Source organism: Simochromis diagramma, unplaced genomic scaffold (genome assembly GCF_900408965.1).
Source record: "Simochromis diagramma unplaced genomic scaffold, fSimDia1.1 OVJJ01000131.1, whole genome shotgun sequence".
NCBI lineage: Eukaryota > Metazoa > Chordata > Actinopteri > Cichliformes > Cichlidae > Simochromis > Simochromis diagramma.
This window is the reverse complement of record NW_024387200.1, coordinates 676,187-693,185: the sequence shown is the minus strand read 5'-3', so window position 1 is coordinate 693,185 and position 16,999 is coordinate 676,187. Positions and strand designations below refer to the sequence as shown.

General features: G+C 42.2%; 1 protein-coding gene across 1 annotated transcript in view; it reads left to right on the top strand.

The window, feature by feature from the left end:
- Nucleotides 1-14,740, top strand: part of adamtsl2 (ADAMTS-like 2) — a 33,457-nt gene extending 18,717 nt beyond the window's left edge. Inside the window, exons 6-19 of the mRNA XM_040051050.1 lie at nt 783-928; nt 1,788-1,911; nt 2,085-2,165; nt 2,265-2,440; nt 3,845-4,145; nt 5,203-5,548; nt 6,955-7,058; nt 7,968-8,094; nt 8,188-8,401; nt 9,274-9,429; nt 10,429-10,599; nt 12,480-12,656; nt 12,773-12,917; nt 13,122-14,740. Coding sequence (XP_039906984.1) covers nt 783-928; nt 1,788-1,911; nt 2,085-2,165; nt 2,265-2,440; nt 3,845-4,145; nt 5,203-5,548; nt 6,955-7,058; nt 7,968-8,094; nt 8,188-8,401; nt 9,274-9,429; nt 10,429-10,599; nt 12,480-12,656; nt 12,773-12,917; nt 13,122-13,249 — 2,396 coding nt within the window. The 3' untranslated portion in view covers nt 13,250-14,740. The remainder of the gene's footprint in view (nt 1-782; nt 929-1,787; nt 1,912-2,084; nt 2,166-2,264; nt 2,441-3,844; nt 4,146-5,202; nt 5,549-6,954; nt 7,059-7,967; nt 8,095-8,187; nt 8,402-9,273; nt 9,430-10,428; nt 10,600-12,479; nt 12,657-12,772; nt 12,918-13,121) is intronic.
- The last annotated feature ends 2,259 nt before the right edge of the window (nt 14,741-16,999 follow it).

Genomic DNA, 16,999 nt, shown 5'->3' with positions numbered 1-16,999 from the left:
CATAAACTTAGCAGGAAAGTGTTTACAGAAACACCAGCAAAGGGCCGTTTTCCTAAAGACTCCTATAGGACCAGTAGTGTTTTTGCAACTTGAGCTATCGCCCTCTGGTGGTGTTTAAAAATAATGCACATTTGAGATGCCTTAGCATTTCCTTCAAAAAAGCTACTTTTTCTAATGGCCTTGTAGGATCTAACAGGCACGGCCTAATTTATTGGAACAGAGGGTAACGCGATAGACAGTCTCAGACTTACTACAGCAGGACTGAGGCAGGCTTGGGAAGTAGAAGCAAAATTAACAAGAATGAAAACAGTTTGAGATGTTTCAAAATAAAACAGGAAATGTGAGAACTTGAAACCAGGATATGAACAGTATGATGGCAGATAAATTCATGACTAATTGTTGAGGACTAGTTAAAGAATCCGATTTGCGTTTTTTATTATTATTGATTAATGGAAACCAAACCTGAGAAAAAAGGAGTAAAAGTATTACTTAGATTCATCAGGTTACAAAACCAGTGAGAGTTGATGTTGCTTTGAGTCCTCATAATGAAACTATAATTGAAATAATTGTATATTATTTATATACATCATACTGGTATATACCAGCATATATTTGTACCACTATGATGCAGTGTGAGTACAGTAGTAAAGAAATGAACAGTTGTGGCTAAAGAATAATTGTATAACATTGCCGGAAGTTATTAGGAATATGCAGTATGCAGTCTGACCTTGCGAATTTAAGTGGGTATAAAACAGTGAAAAACATCTACCATTTGTCTCCAGATGACTACGTTCATATCTCCAGCAATCCCTGTGACCTCCACTGCACCACGACCGACGGCCAGAGGCAGCTGATGGTGATGGCACGAGACGGCACGTCCTGCAAGTACAGCAGCTACCGCGGCGTCTGCGTGGACGGTAAGTGTGAGGTGAGTCCAGCTTCTTATTTATTTGGCATCACTAAATGCTAATGTCTCCCAATCAAATTTAACACAACATTATTTGTATTTATTGCCGAGCCACACTGCAGGATGTAGCATCACGTCAGTTGTTGGTTTCTGCACTCTATAATGAACATTACACCAAGAGAGTACTGGGTTCAAATCCATCATCTGGAGGATGCGGAGGTCACATATTTCTTGGTGTTTATGTCGGTTCTCTCTGCGTCCTCTGGCCTCCTCCCATAGTCCAAAAGCATGTAATTGGTGGGATTAGGTTAAATTGCCAGGGTGTACTTTGCCTCTCACTCTATGACAGCGTGGATAGTTCCTAGCACCCTTGTGACCCTGCACTGGATAAGTGGAAGAGAACAGGGCGGAAATTAGCTATACAGACCGAAACTGTATTTTGTTTCAGACTGTAAAATGTGTTAATCACATAGCCAAAGTTAGGTATGTTAAGATCTGTGGGGATTTGGAGCCAGCCTCAAGCGGACACTTCAGGAAGTACAGGTTTTACATTGCTTTGAAACATTGTTTAGATGCAGTACAATAAAGATACAGACACCTTCAATGCAGCATGAGGAACTATGGTTTTTTTTCTCATTAAGGTTGAGACAATAATTGGAAAATCCCCAAGAGTTACAATGTGTAGATAAAACAAAACATGAAGAAGCAATGAAGAAGCTAAATCTTTCAGTAGTACCATTTTTACACATGATACTTTTGTGCACAGTAAATTCTTCTGGATAACCTTCCCAAAACAATTGTGGTAAGCGAGCTAATTATTATCACATGTTTAGTACGATTCTTTGTCTTCTGTACTCCCACATCTTGCCTTGCTGCTCAGCCAATTGGATGTGATGGGGTACTGTTCTCCTCCAACACTTTGGATAAGTGTGGTGTCTGTCAGGGTGACGGCAGCAGCTGCAGCCGAGTCACGGGAAACTTCCGTCGAGGACCCTCGACTCTGGGTAAACCTCAGTTACCTAATGCATATTCAAAAACTATTATTACAGTGTAGCATGGCCTAATATAACTAGGACAGGACCAGACACTGAATTAAAAACGGACCGATCTGTCATTACTGTTAAATAAACAAAGAGCATGCCATGTTGCTGATGACTTTCTCTTTGCTGTCATGCAGGTTACTCTTTTATAACTCAAATCCCTGAAGGCTCCTGGGACATACAGATCATCGAGAGGAAGAAATTGGCTGATGTTCTCGGTACATACCCCTCCACGCACACACACAAATATTATTGCAGTGTGTAAAAAAGAAAGCAAAGAACTGTTTTAATTCTGCTTCCCCCCCCCCCCCTTAAAGCTGTGACTGATCAGGCAGGAAACTTCTTCTTTAACGGTGACTACAAGGTGGACAGTCCACAGAATTTCCATGCAGCAGGCACCGTCTTTAAATACCGCCGACCTATGGACGTGTATGAGACTGGTATCGAGTACATTGTTGCCAAAGGCCCCATTGACCAACCCATCAATATTCTGGTACACATTACCCTTTCCTCCTTTACTCTTGAATTCCATGATTTAAGTCTTGTTGTTTATAGCTTGTGGAAACCATGCTGCTGCCATGGTGCAAAGTTAAAGTACTGTGGCTTCATCCATAAAAAACCAACATGAAATCGATGCTTTCACCTTGGAAAGTGCAGATGTGCACAGACAACACCTATGAATTTCAAACCTGTGCACAAAAAGAACTATGAATTTTCATTGTGAGCATTTATTGTGTTGGTTCAATCGGTGACCAGTTAGCAATTTTAAGATGAAAAATTTTGAATATGCAAGAGCATATGAGAGCCCAAACCTCTCTAAAGGAAAAATAGCAACACGGCTCAGGTTCGTCAAGTCTCTTATGAATGAACCACAATACTTCTGGAGCAATTTGGAGGCCAAATGGAGAAGTTTGGCCATACTGCAACGAGCCACATTTGAAGAAAAGCATATACGGCATACCAGAACAAACACCTCATGCCAACTGTAAGCATGGTGGTGGAGGGGTCATAATTTGGGATTTGTGGCCTCAGGACCTGGGCATCTTGCATTGTTGCCCATGAACTTGCCCATGACAGCCAGAAATGAGGCCTTCAGTCCGACAGCTGAAGCCAAAACTAGGTCATGCAGCATAACAATGATCTCATGTACAGCACCAAGTCTACAACAGAACGGCTGAAAAAGAAAAGAATCAATGTTTCGCAATGGCCCAGTACAGACCTCGTGTCTTTGACGGGACCCTAAGAGAGCTGAGCATAGACAATCACACACAAAACATAATGAATCAATGTTGTTGTGGTGGAGGTCTGCAGTTCTGCTGCACAGGAGTCGTGGTGCAGTGGGTTCAGGGGGTGTCAGGAGGCTGGCAGAGCAGCTTGGGTTGATCAGCTAATTAGGCTCTTCTTTTATTGGGAGGTCGCTGGGACCGAGGAGATAGAGAGATGCTGGACAGCCGAAAAGCTGCACAAACAGTCGGATCAAACTGAAAACTGAAAACATGTGAAATCTTTCTCGTTCATATGACTGTATATACTGACTTCACATATCACAAATTCTCATTTTTAATCCCCATTAAAAATCGTTACACAATATTTCACAAAAGCCTTTATATGATAGAAATGTAGGAATATTTGCTGTAATGGCCTGTTTTTATTAACTAGCTATGGGCTAAAGGTCCCGCTGATTCAGACTGACGGCATGTTTTTTTTCCACCGTAGCAGGGGAGACTGCCAACACATTCATCCTTGAGGCAACAGTTATATAAAAAAAATTAATTAAACCGAACATTTTCTGTCTGAATGTTTGAGTCTATCTCTGAGACCACCTTGAGTTGGTCTAATTATAGTTTTTGTTTTGTGACTCCATAAACATCTTCGATTTACTCTCCTCATCTGACAGGTGTGGAACCAAAATGGCCGCACACCTTACATCACCTACGAATACACAGTCCTCCGAGACTCCCTGCCACCCGTTCCTCCTCCTCCGGTTTACACCGGGTCAGACACCTCAGCCGGAGAGGTGTCTGTAGAAGTGAGTGGTCTACTGACCCCCAATGGCAGCATCTGTGAACAGGTGGCTCCTGGGGGCCAGGTGGAGACAGAAGGTACAGATGGGCAGAAGGGCAAAGAGACCAACGAGGTGTATGAGGAGACAGCAGCCATCGACTGTGAAGATGGAGTAGCTGCCCCAAAGTTTACAGGTAGAGATTATGTGACAAGTTCTCTATAAACTATTACACTAATACATACAATTTACATGCACATTTTTAGAGAAAAATTTCCTTTACCTTTCTACCTCCTGGAAGTGTAGCTCAGGGCATATAAAGCAATATAAAAAATAAGTTCTGATATAAGATGACTGTAAGACAGATGATGGATCCTAAGCCAGGTAGCACCACCCTCCATCTTACTGCCTTATTCTGGATGTGTGTAAGATGGCCCTTTGCAACTCTGTATTATTCATGATACGGCTAGATAAAAACAATCAGCAGCAGATGAAAAATTCAGAGTTTTGTGGCGTTTTCTTCTTTTAAGAAAGGCAGCATCACAAACATGAGCAGTAATGGCACTTCCTGAGGGCTCTCAGCTCATTCAGCTGACTGCTGAGGCCATTACACCACTGCTTCAGGGAGAGGCGGCGGTGGTGAAAGGCTCGCCGTACACTTTTTACTCCAGTCGACATCATACTACGGACAAGATGCTGCGCTCCGACTGAAACCGCTCGTTCGTGTTTTCACTCTCTGTTTTTACTCACTGAGTTTTTACTCACTTTCTCTACATGTTAAAAGATTCTGCTTTAGTAAATAAAAGAAATCTGCCGGAACAGCTCTCTGTAACTAGTAACAAGGTAAAGCACAGACATACATGGTGGCCATGGTTCAGGTCTTTACCATTAGGAAAAGCTATAAAAGTAAAAAAAACATAAAAATACCTACAAAAATAAATAGAAAAATACAGTTTAAAGTCCAAAGAGCATGTCCTCTCTCACATTTTCCAAAGCAATCCACTGGACTGGTTTAGAAGTTTTCTGGTCCCAATTTTGGCCCCCGGGACTTATGTTTGACACCCTTACACGTTTTCAGCCTTGTTCTTTCCATGCAGAGATTTCTCCAGATTCCAGAAAATCACAGGTTTTGTTGGTGATTTTAGTGTTTCCTGTTTTTTTTTTAAAAATATACTTTTATGAAATGCTTTATTCAGATAACTTGTAATGACTTCCATCACAAGCAGAGCTGAATTTGTTGACTTTGTGTGAAGGTAACAGCAGCCAAATAGACAGCACTGCCAAACCTGTTACTGATGGTGGGGGCCTGGATACACCACCCGATTCCCCAAACCTCATCTGGAGGGTCCTGATGGACGGCCGAATTGGTGCAGATGAGTTACTTATCAACATTTCCACCAACCAGCTGCTGACCGAGGGAGACAGTTTGTTCTCTTCTGAGGTGGGACCAGCAGAAGTGGGTCTGAGCAGCCTGGAGCGAGATGATCTAAACGATACACTCGAGTTTACTCTGGGCCAGAAACGCAACGACAGCGGAGACAGCCAGAACAGGACGGTGCCGAGCGGCGGGAGGACTTCCAACCGCTCCAACAGAACCAGGTAATGTAAAAAGAGCATAAGGGACATCAGCATCGCATATGAGTTTTAAGATGATGCAGAGCAGAAGCCCGTTGTTCACAGGTTCAGGTTTGGGCTCACATAAAGACATTTCATCTCAAATCGGATGAAGTCTGGACTGAAAGTGTTCAGACTGTTCAGACTTTACACACACTGTCAAACCTCTGGACTTGATTCTGGCTGCAGGCTAAAGAGAAGCAGGCTGAGAGAAATGGGTGCTTTTAAAGAGATGTCCAGGCAGAGACACAGAGTGTCACATTGAGACAAGACTGACGGCAAGAAAAGGTTCAAAGTGAGAGTGCTAGTGGAACAGACAGCTTTGCCAAAATAACAGGTAGTCAGTGTAACGCAGGTAGAAAGACAGACGTACACTTAGACAGGTAATCAGGCACATGTGCATGTAGCTAGGCAGTTAGATGAGACAATATACACAATATACACTGTACTGGTTGCAAGAAAAAACAGCCATGTTAACTGACAAGCAGCAAAGCAGGAAGACACATAGATAAACAGTGCAGGCAGTAAATCAGTCAGACAGGTAGACCAATTGGCAGAAAAGCAGGTGGACCAGTACTGTACAAGGAAGCAATGCAGACAGACAAGTAGATATACGGTCAGTACGGCAGTCAGGCAGATATATGCTGCAGGACAGGCCGACAGGTAGACTTGGCAGGTTTTGCATTCGTCATATTTATAATTCATGTTGGCTTCACCCGTTCTGCAGCCAGCAGCTATAAAACATACAGTGACACGCCCTTTCCTCAGGGAGACAGAGACAGGAGAGGAAACGAGCGGAGCAGAGCAACACAGAGGGGAGGAAGGTGGAGGAGGTGGGAAATGCAGCCGTGCTTAGAAACAAATAATTCAAGGTATTTGCAAGAAAAGTGAGAAATATGATGCAGAGGGGAACGTGTTCCGCTGTCAGGCTGCCATCACTTCTGGTGAGAAAATAATGGACAGGATTTGGTCTGGCTTACATGGAGGGATGCCGGTGAGGTATAACTCAACGTGTCTCCAATTTTCAGATAAATGTCTGGGAACGACTGTTATGACAGGAATGTGTGCATGACTTTTATGTGACGTGGTGAAAAAACAAAGTGCGTCTGCCGGGATGCGGGCTGTGAATCAGCTGTCATGCTGTGCTTGTCTGAGGCCTGGGAGACAGCCTGCCTCTGCGTGGGTGTTTGTGTGTTTACTCCTGGGTATTCTTAAACGTCCTGAAAAGGATATTTCATTCAAATTGCCCGGTTTGAAGACGTGCTCTTAAAATGTTGCCCTGAAAACTTGATATCTGCAGGTTGAGGATTCATAGGAACTGCATCTGCATAGCATGCTGCAGTTGCATACTCAAACACACACAACTGACCTGTGTCCTTTGTGCGTGACAGGGGGAATCAGCGGCTCTACCAGAAGAACCTGAAGCTGAGTCCTGCTGACTTGTACCGCTGGAAACTTTCATCACAGGAGCCGTGCAGCATGACCTGCTCCATAGGTACGCAAACACTCAAAGCACACATAAAACATCCATGAGAACATCCATGTTCAGTGAGAGTGTGATATCAGTTAAGATCCCAGACCTGACAGGTCCCTGTAACACCTTTGACTCTTGAAACCTGACAGAGCTTGTGTGGTGCAGCAACTTTCTGTGCATTTGCTGTGCAGCGAAGTGATTGTTCCTTTCCATATAATTTGTAATTTTCCCATTGTCTATGTAAGACATGCAATGCATTCTGTTTCTGTTTAAAATGAAGATAGATTTAACAAGTTATTATTAACGTAATTTATGCCAGGGCACAAATTCAAGCTCCACTCCAATTCCTGAAAATTTGGTGATCTCTGTGTCGGCCCACGTGAGCTGATAGCTGTACTGTCTATGCATCCAGTTTGAACATATACCAGTTTTAGCCAGTCCACAGGAGCTGCACATGTGCAAGATGGTTTGCATTGCAACCCACCTCCTCTCCCGCTCTTACTTTTATGTTTCATGTTTTTTCTCTGTTTTTTAATGAACAAATGTTATGAATGAATAAGTGTTTCCAATTCTGGAAAGCAGCACAGCAACTTTACCTGTAAAAACCGCGAACGGGCGAAAGCATCTCAGATAGCATGCAGTATAGAGATTTTTAGCAGACAGCTGACACCTAAGCCATCAGTTTAGGATAAGCTGATCTACTGAGATTCCTGCTGAGCTTGACTTCATCTGAACTAGTGGTCACTTTGATTTCCACTGGACTTTTTTTTTCAATATAGGTACAGCTTCAAGACAAAACAGGAATTGCACTAATATACAGAAATCCAATGCACTTAGAAAGGACTTTGATACTATGTGTGCACTGTGCTTTTTTCCCCCCTTGTATATAAAATGTGTTGCATAAATCAGTTTACTCTGCCTACAATCCAGGAGTCTCCAGGTCCTTTGTCACATGTGTTCGTTACGATGGCGTGGAAGTACACGATATGTATTGCGACGCTCTGACCAGACCAGAGCCGGTCCATGACTTCTGCATTGGCCGAGAATGTCAGCCCAGGTGCGATCCCCCGGAGGAGCATAAACCTTTTAATAAACAGATCATTACTGTGGCTGCTTCTTTTCCTCTGATAATTATGGACAAATCTTTCAGGTGGGAGGCGAGCAGTTGGAGCGAGTGCTCCAGGACCTGCGGGGAAGGTTTCCAGTTTCGTCAGGTGCGCTGCTGGAAGATGCTCTCGCCGGGTTTGGACAGCTCGGTCTACAGTGACCTCTGCACCATGGCTGACCTGGAGAGACCCGTGGAGAGAAGACCCTGCAAGAGCCCCGCGTGCGGCCCACAGTGGGAGGTGGCCGAGTGGATGGAGGTATGATAAACCAGGAATGTGAGCTTGTACTAATATACTAAAACAATCTGATTTACTTTTCTGTGTGTTGAGTAGATGTAGCTGAATAAATAGCACTACAAGCTGAAGAAAGACATGTACTTTTGAGGTGAACTGTCCCTTTAAAACATACGGAGTATCTTTACTTTGCATATTTTTTTGTTTGCTTGGATTTTTGCATTTGATTTCTGTGCAAACATTCCCCGGCACTCTGCAGGATTTGTTTTTTCTTGCAGTGCAGATGTCTCTGTCGTTCTCTTGTCAAGCTTTGAGGGCTGCAGCTGTGTGCTACAGTCTTGTGGTCAGATTGTGGTCACTGATGGATTCTCCAGAAACACTTAACAGACACCAAAAACCCTAAATGTGACTCTGTTAGATTGTTAGAGGTTGTATGACACAGAGAGAGAATGACAGAAATGTCGGGTACGCATGCTGATGTTTTTTTTTCTTTGTGGATCAATGCAGACATGACCATTTAATTACAGATCAGTTGTTCCCCATGTATCTTTGTTGAAGGTCTGCAGTGTTTTTCTAATAGTTTTGTACTTTTTGGGTTATTTCACAGTCATTCATTCATTCTTTTACATTACATACGAACAGTAAACGGTGCTGTTAGGAAAATGTAATAAACATGTTTTTGGGGTGGTTTTGTGCATTTTTGAGGAAAAAGCTTTAAAAGTGATGCCTAGGCCACCCATAAAAGTTCCTACTGATTCTGAAATAATTTTCTTCTGTCTTTTCAAGATATTTATTCAAAGCAAAGATAAACAATAAGGAATATAATGTAATTAATGCATTTCTACCAATCAACGTGCTTCATTTTCTTCATGACAACGACTCTTTCCTCATTGCAGTGTCCTGCTAAATGTGGCCGCAAAGCTCAGGTAACCCGCGATGTGCGCTGCTCTGATGAGACCAGACCATGTGACCCGTTGACCAAACCGCCGAACATCAAAAACTGCACCGGTCCTCCCTGCGAACGCCACTGGACTGTGTCCGAGTGGGGACCCGTGAGTGTTTTTACTTTACACAAACCTGTGTGTCAGTGAACATGAGTGATGAGGAGTTAAAATCTTACCATATCTGCATATTTTATCTCTCGTCCCTGCTGGAATCTCAGACAGTGAAAAAAAAGGAAAGACGCTTAATTTATGTTTTAATGTTACAATCCGTGTCTAAGTTAAAAGTTCTATTTCTTTTATTTTAAATTATTTTTCCTGCGTCTAACATTCCTCCATCATTTTCATGGTTGTTGGAAAAACAGCTCGTCTGTCCCAGCCGTCTTTTAAGTGCCACGGTGTGAATTTATTGCTTTTATTGTGTTATGGACACGAGGTGTAGTTGCCGATGTTCCATTCAAAGTGAAAGTCTGGAAAATCGCAGGACTAATTTACAACCGCAGCCTCCGACTTGGAAAAACACAGAAAACTAAAGAGCTGTCACTTTGACACGCAAAAATCACAATTCATAACACAAGGCCCAAAAAGTTTATCTTTTTTTTCATAAATTTGCCAACTGAGAACAGATGTAACCAGATGTAACTTTTCATTTCTGATGTCTTCAGATTTACAAGTTTATTCTGTACTGGAAGGAAATTGGTTTGAAATTACGCCTGTCTCGTAAATGTAAATGACGTGGATAAAGCCATGCTGCTACAAAACTTGCTTATTGAGCTACACACGCCTGGTCTAAAAGTTTAATCGCAGGACGACCAACAAATATAGTTTTTAATAATAAACTCAGTGTGCGCAGCATAGTGAGGTTTTGCTGTTGTGTTGTTGATGAGCTACTTTAACTGCAGTAAATATTAAACTCTGGTGACATGTGTTGTTATTTAACATCTGCCTAAACACGGCCTCACATGCTGATCTTTTATTTTCCATGATGTGAGGTGACCTGAAATGACTTCACGCTGTGTGCGACAAAGCTTGGCTGCAGATAACTGTGATTAGAACTCAATTGCTCCCGCTTGATAATGACTCATCGGGCGTGACCTTTGTTTGTTGCAGTGCTCGGGGTCGTGCGGCCAGGGGAAGATGGTGCGTCATGTGTACTGTAAGGCTCCGGAGGGTCGCGTGGTTCCCGAGAACCAGTGCTCAGCAGAGAACAAGCCCTTAGCCATTCACCCCTGTGGAGACAGAGACTGCGCTCCGCACTGGCTGAGTCAAGACTGGGAGAGGGTGAGGCCCAGATACACACTGTCTGAATTAAGATGTTACTACGAGCAGACCTGACACACATTTTAAGTGATTTTTGTAATCACAGAAAAGCATGACACACGTGTTTGGGGGGACCTGGAGTTATAGCTCAGTAGGGAGCCCATTTGATTGCACTTTAAGAGGTCTCTTGTTCAAATCCCAGTGCCTAGAGTTATGGAAGGGGAAAGAAATTTATGCTTTACAAGAGGATTCTAACTAGTTTATGAGTAAAGATCATGCAGCTGTTTCCTCTGGATGGATACTGACTAATCCCATGAAAACACTTAGATATAGTTCCTTTATAAACCTAAATGCATTTAAGGCTTTATTCTAATTCGCTCTAGTTTTAAACTTTTGCTAAAGAAATGTTACTACATTCTAAACCTACCAGTAACAACCTTGATCTAAGGATCTGGTTTTAACATGTATTAGAGCATACAGTTCGGTGAGCATGCTAGGGTCTGCATGGGTCTGAGTGACTTGGATATGTGCAGATGTTAGCTTGCCTGCACATTTTTTTTGTGATAGTTCATATTTGTCCACTGAGACACTATTTGTCAGTGCACAAGCTATCCATCTGCCCTTCAGGTGGTTTTGAGCAGACTTGAGTGTACTCAGAGAGACTCCTCACCCGTGATGCCTGCATATGTCTGCAACAGATTATAATCCCTGCCTTATGCGTGCTGCATTTGCTTTCTGTTGGAAAATGTCAGACACGGGCAGTAGTTCAGTGGAAGAGCATTTGACTGCACATCACGAGGTCTCTGGTTCAATTCCTGGATGCCCCCTGTGTTGTTCCTTTAAAAATATAGGAATGGATATGAACCTGTCACCTCTGCAGTAGCTTAGGGTTTTGGTCTCCCTGTTTGGAAACCTTGTTTACAGGTCGTCTTATATTTCAATACTAACTCATTTGAAAAGCTGCATATGGAACTTTCTCATCATTACCTCTTGTAGAGCAGCCTGTAAGGGTTAGGTTTTAGTTTAGTTTTAGTTTGGATTAGGGTGACCAGGTCTGTCGCCTTAATCAGATTTAATCAGACAACCTTAATCAGACACTAAAGATGTCCAAAGACATGCAGTAGTGGCTATAGGTTAGTTGGGAACTCTAAATCGCCCATAGGTGTGAATGTGAGTGCGAATGGTTATCTGTCTCTATGTGTTAGCCCTGCGGCAGACTGGCGACCTGGCGGGAGAGAATGGATTGATATTTACATTAAGTGTATGTGTGAGTGCAGAAGGGAAGGCAGCCAGACAAGGTTATTGGTTTCCTGCCATTCAGGTGGATGTTACTTTGACATGTATCAGTCACATGTACCACCTCAGTTACAGACCACATTCAGGATATCAACAGACGGTAATCATAAAGAAGACAGCAAATGTTGGGACATTTTCATCCAACACCCTAAACAGTCAGTGCTCACCCAAAGACTCTTTAATTGTTGTTCTCTGAAAGACTTTCCTCTCCTGTCACTGAATAGCCAAAGGATTGTTACAAGCATGGGGTTTCTTAAAATAATCTAACAGCATTTAATATTTCACACAGTGGTAACAGTTCAAACAAAAAGGAAAGGAGCATGTTTGGAGATAGTGTTATCATTTTCATGAATATGCAGGGAAGATCTGTTAGGTTCTGAATATATTCACAGGATGAACATTTCCTTTATAAAACAAAAGGCCCAACTTGCACTGCAACTTTTGCATTTTTCAGACTGTTTATTAACAAAAAAAAACCCCAAGACAAATAAACTAAGGATATAATTTTTTATGAAATATTTGCAGAGCTTTATGAAGAAACTTTAAATGCACAAAGACCCTTTTTAATGTTAACAATGCTACAAAGATTTTACCTTTAACTGCAGTGCAACACAACCTGTGGTCGTGGTGTGAAACGGAGGATCGTTCAATGCGTCGGCATCAGCGGAGGAAAGTTCCAGATCTTCGATGAGGAGGCATGTGTGGGGAATGAGAAGCCTGAAGAAGAGAACACCTGCTTCGAGAGGCCATGCTTCAAATGGTACACCACCCCCTGGTCTGAGGTGAGCTCCACAGAAAGTCTTTGAGTGTGAAATAAGCTCTCAAAATGAAGATAAATTAGGATAACAGCAAAACAGACGTGTTTAATGACCGTGTTTCTGGCTTCATGTGCCTTCAGTGCACCAAGACATGTGGCATCGGTGTGAGGATGAGGGACGTGAAGTGTTACCAGGGCAGGGAGCTGGTCCGAGGTTGTGACCCCCTCACCAAACCAGTGGCCAAACAGACCTGCACTCTGCAGCCGTGCCCCACTGAGCCTCCAGGTAACAACAAAGAGAATCTGCTACTTCCCTCCTAACCACTGTTCCTAATGAGTCTTGCAGGCGTTATAAGTGAACTGCCAGCTGCTTTTTTTTACTCATGTCTGCCAGTTTTGAAGAAAGATAGACAGCTCAGAGTGGAGTATAATCTCCACAGCTGTTTGAAAGTTGCCTCCAGGACTAATTGTGAGTCTGACTGTTTCCCAGATGAGAGCTGTCAGGATCGGCCCTCCACCAACTGCCTGCTAGCTCTTAAGGTCAACCTGTGTAGCCACTGGTACTACAGCAAGGCCTGCTGCCACTCCTGCCGCGCCGTTCGACCTCCAGCCTCCTAGTCGAGGACGCCGCAGCCTTTCTCCAACCCAACTCTCAACTCCGGCATGAGGAAATACATTCAGCTGTACAGCAGTTACTGTGAATAATGAGGGAAAGATAAACGTCAGTCTGCCTTTTTTAAAAAGACGAAGTTCCTCAGATAACTTGGATTTAGATGGGTCAGTTTAAATGATCTCAAATGAAGTCCTGTCAGTTCCTGTTGATGTTACAACATCAGCTGCAGTGTTCTCACACAAAATTAGACAAAAGAAATGTGCACTTTGGGAGGCACTTTGAAATTAATGAGGAAGAGTAAACAAACGTCTCTTTTTTCTGCTTCGATGCTACAAAAAGATTTCAGTTTCTTCTTGTTTTGAGAGGATTTCCGACACAATGCATGATCAAATATTAAATAGTTCCTTTCTGCTCTTTTCCAGTCAATATTTGTATTTTTAGATTCTACCAGAGTAGCTTTGCATGAGTAATATTTCAAAATAATCCTCACGTATCTTATAAAGACCCTTGTGGCAGCATCTCAGTAACAGCAGGTACAAACAGCAGGTGAGTGGAGCCTCTGCTCTCACAGTCAGAGCGTTGTGCCCTCTAAATTTGCTCCTGAGCTCACTAACTTTTTGACCCAGCCTCTAGTAGTGAACCAAGGAAGCGCCGTTTTTGGCTCATTTATCATTTATCAGCCCCTCGGGGAAAATAAAGCAGAGCATGCCTCTCCCTTATTATCATATTTCTTCTTGTTTTCTTTATATTTAACCCTGCAGACCCTGTTGTACCAGTTGTTACTGAATATTTATGGGTCCATCGTTTCAGTTCCTTTAGAAAATTTGCGCTAAACAACATGCGGAGTTGGAGACACAACGGAGTCAACAGTAAAGCGGTCTCACAAACCTCTATCACCAGTTAGCAGCATGCTCCTGTTATCGCTGCAAGGAAGAGCTCTATTAAATTATTTCTCAACTGAAGATATTGCATGAGTAGAATATTTAAAACAGATACTGTTTATGAAATATTATTTAAATGTGTTTCAGTTTTAGCGTCTGGTATGGCCAAACAGGAAGTAAAAAAAAAAATTAAATATATATAAATATATATATAGCTTATATTTCCATTCCGTCTCCTGCCTTTTGACGCCACACCGGCGTGCCTGCAGGATATGGAAGCATATTTATTAGTGATAGAACATTTTCATTTAGCGTGACGCTCCTGATGCCAGTCTATGGTTATTCATCAGGTCAACTGATACCAGCTCTGGTCTGTGTGCGCGACAGAGGAGGAGAGAGTTGATCCGAACACAGACAGAGAGATCCCTGAAACTTGAAGTATGGGTGAAATGTATTCAGAAGACGTGTACGTGTATGTCTAACTAATGTGTACTGTGTTTTTATATTGCCGATACCTCTTTGTACAAAACTAAATATGGAGTTTGTGTACTGTTGATAATAAACTGAAAACCTAATGGTACTGACATGTATTTCAATTAAATAACAGTTCAAACATTTCGCCTCTCTCATGTTTAACTTTTGCACTTTTTTGATATTTTTCTTTACAGGAATGGATACCACATTAGTTTTTGAGTTTTTAATTTGAGTAACAAACTGTAGAAAGAAATCTGTAGGAACATTTTAACACATAGTCACAACAAGACTTGTCTGACTTGAAGATTTCTTTTTCTTAAAACACAACCGGGACTGGCTACTTTTAGATATTGTGCCAGTTCAGAGGATGGTAGTTTGTTGTTAGCCAATATCGGAAAAGCCTCAGTTAGACTGGGGCAATCGCACATCTTTAAGAAAGGTTAGTCTGTTGGTCCCGTAGGACCAACAGAACAGGAGACCCAAACTCCTGTTCACTAGCTGGGCCCACGTCTTCATTTTAGGTTTGACAGCGTTTTAGTAGGTAAAAGTGAATGCTTTGACATGAATTGAGCTGCGGTTTGGGAAAGGCCGGAAGGGGACTGGCGATGGCTCTTGGGCCTGACAGATCCCCATGCACTAAATAGAAAGGAAGAAGTTAAAGAATTGAGAACAAGGAGGGAGGGACGGTGGGGCGCGTAAACGAGAATGAACAGCTTGCAGAACTGGGGGAACCTATACAGATGACAACCGGAAGGAGTGTGTTTGGAGGTGTGATCCCGCTCCTGAAATTCCGATACATAATCTCCAATAAAATTGTGTCACGAAGGGCAACTGCCACAAAGAATAGTCTGCAAATCATCTTTTGTGAATACAGGAGCAGCCAAAATAATCTTCTTCATCTTAGGAAGAGTTAATATCTTTAGATGGCTATGACAGAAGACTTGAAACTGAAAAGAAAGGCTTTACTGGGCTTGTTTGCGTTGCTATATCATAGCAAGATGTGAACTGTGAATGAATGAACTGCACTGTGGCACACGTCTCCTTGTCCTTGACTCCCACCTGTTTTTACTTGTTTATATCATGTTTGCATGCAGATTAAGCCTGCATTTAAATTCTATTTATTTAGTTATTTCTCTCAGATCGTTAAACACCACCACGACAGCTGTGCCTCACACATATATATCTAAACTCTCATTTAATGTAATAAGAATTATAATCAATCAGATTATCCTGTGTCTTAATGATGTGATACTGATAAATCTGTGAACTTACACATTAATATTCAAATATTATGGCACGGTTCTGGGTCATTTGACCCAGGGTTTTGAGTTTTCTTATACTTTGATATTCATTGTTTATGTTTAAGTCTCATTTACTTATATTTACGCAGCTGATTCTCCAGGTGTTTCCACTTCCCCTGATCACCTCCTGTGTGTATTTAAGTCCTATGTCTTCCTTTGTCCAGTGTCAGGTTGTGTGTTGAGTTCTCGTCATGTTTCCAGGTCACGTGAACTCGCTCATCTTATTAAGATGATATCCACCTTGACTGCTCAGCCTGATTGTTAGGTTAAGTGAAGCCAGATATCCCGGGTATGTGAACTTGCTTCGTAGTACAGGGACCAGGTCTATAGGCCACTCCACTGTAGCGGCTGAGGGTTATTATCTCAAATACTTATGCATTTGACAGCAGGTGTCAAAGATATGTGTCAAGGCTGTGCAGTATAGACGACCCAAATACAGTATGCTGTCAAAATAAAAACAAAGGCCATGATCTTTGGTCTACTTAGCAAAATGCTAAAGATCCAAACCATAAACTAAAGTTCAGCTATACGAAGGAGCAAATGAGAGAAAACCACATGCAGTAAGCAAAAATGAGCCGTCTATCAGATGCCTTATCACAAAGGAAAAGGGCAAATAGGGCTACATTTACACTGAGAGCTGATTGGGACGTGACAGAAGAACAAAGAGACAAAGATGAAAAGAAATGAACACAGGTGAAGACAATCAGGGCAGAATGTAAAATTAATGTAAGACACGAAAGAAAACTAACCTTAAAAAGTAAAACAGGAAGTAAAAAGTAAGGAAGTAAACAGCTAAGCCTGAGCATGAAGATGAGACAAAGAGAGGCATAAACAGGGAGACTGTCATAACAAAATCAACACAGAGACCACAGAAATACGATAATATCACACAACCCAAACATCTTGTAAAAAAAAATAACAACAAAAGCAAACAGGAACCACAAGCTCAACAACTTCAAGAATAAGAAATGCAAACACTAAAACAGCACAGAAATCTGGGACCAAGGGCTCAAAGCAAACTGCAATTTAAATGACATGAAAGTGTAAGAGTTTCATTTGTAGCAGACGGAGCGACATATTCTAATTTAGTCTAGTTCAG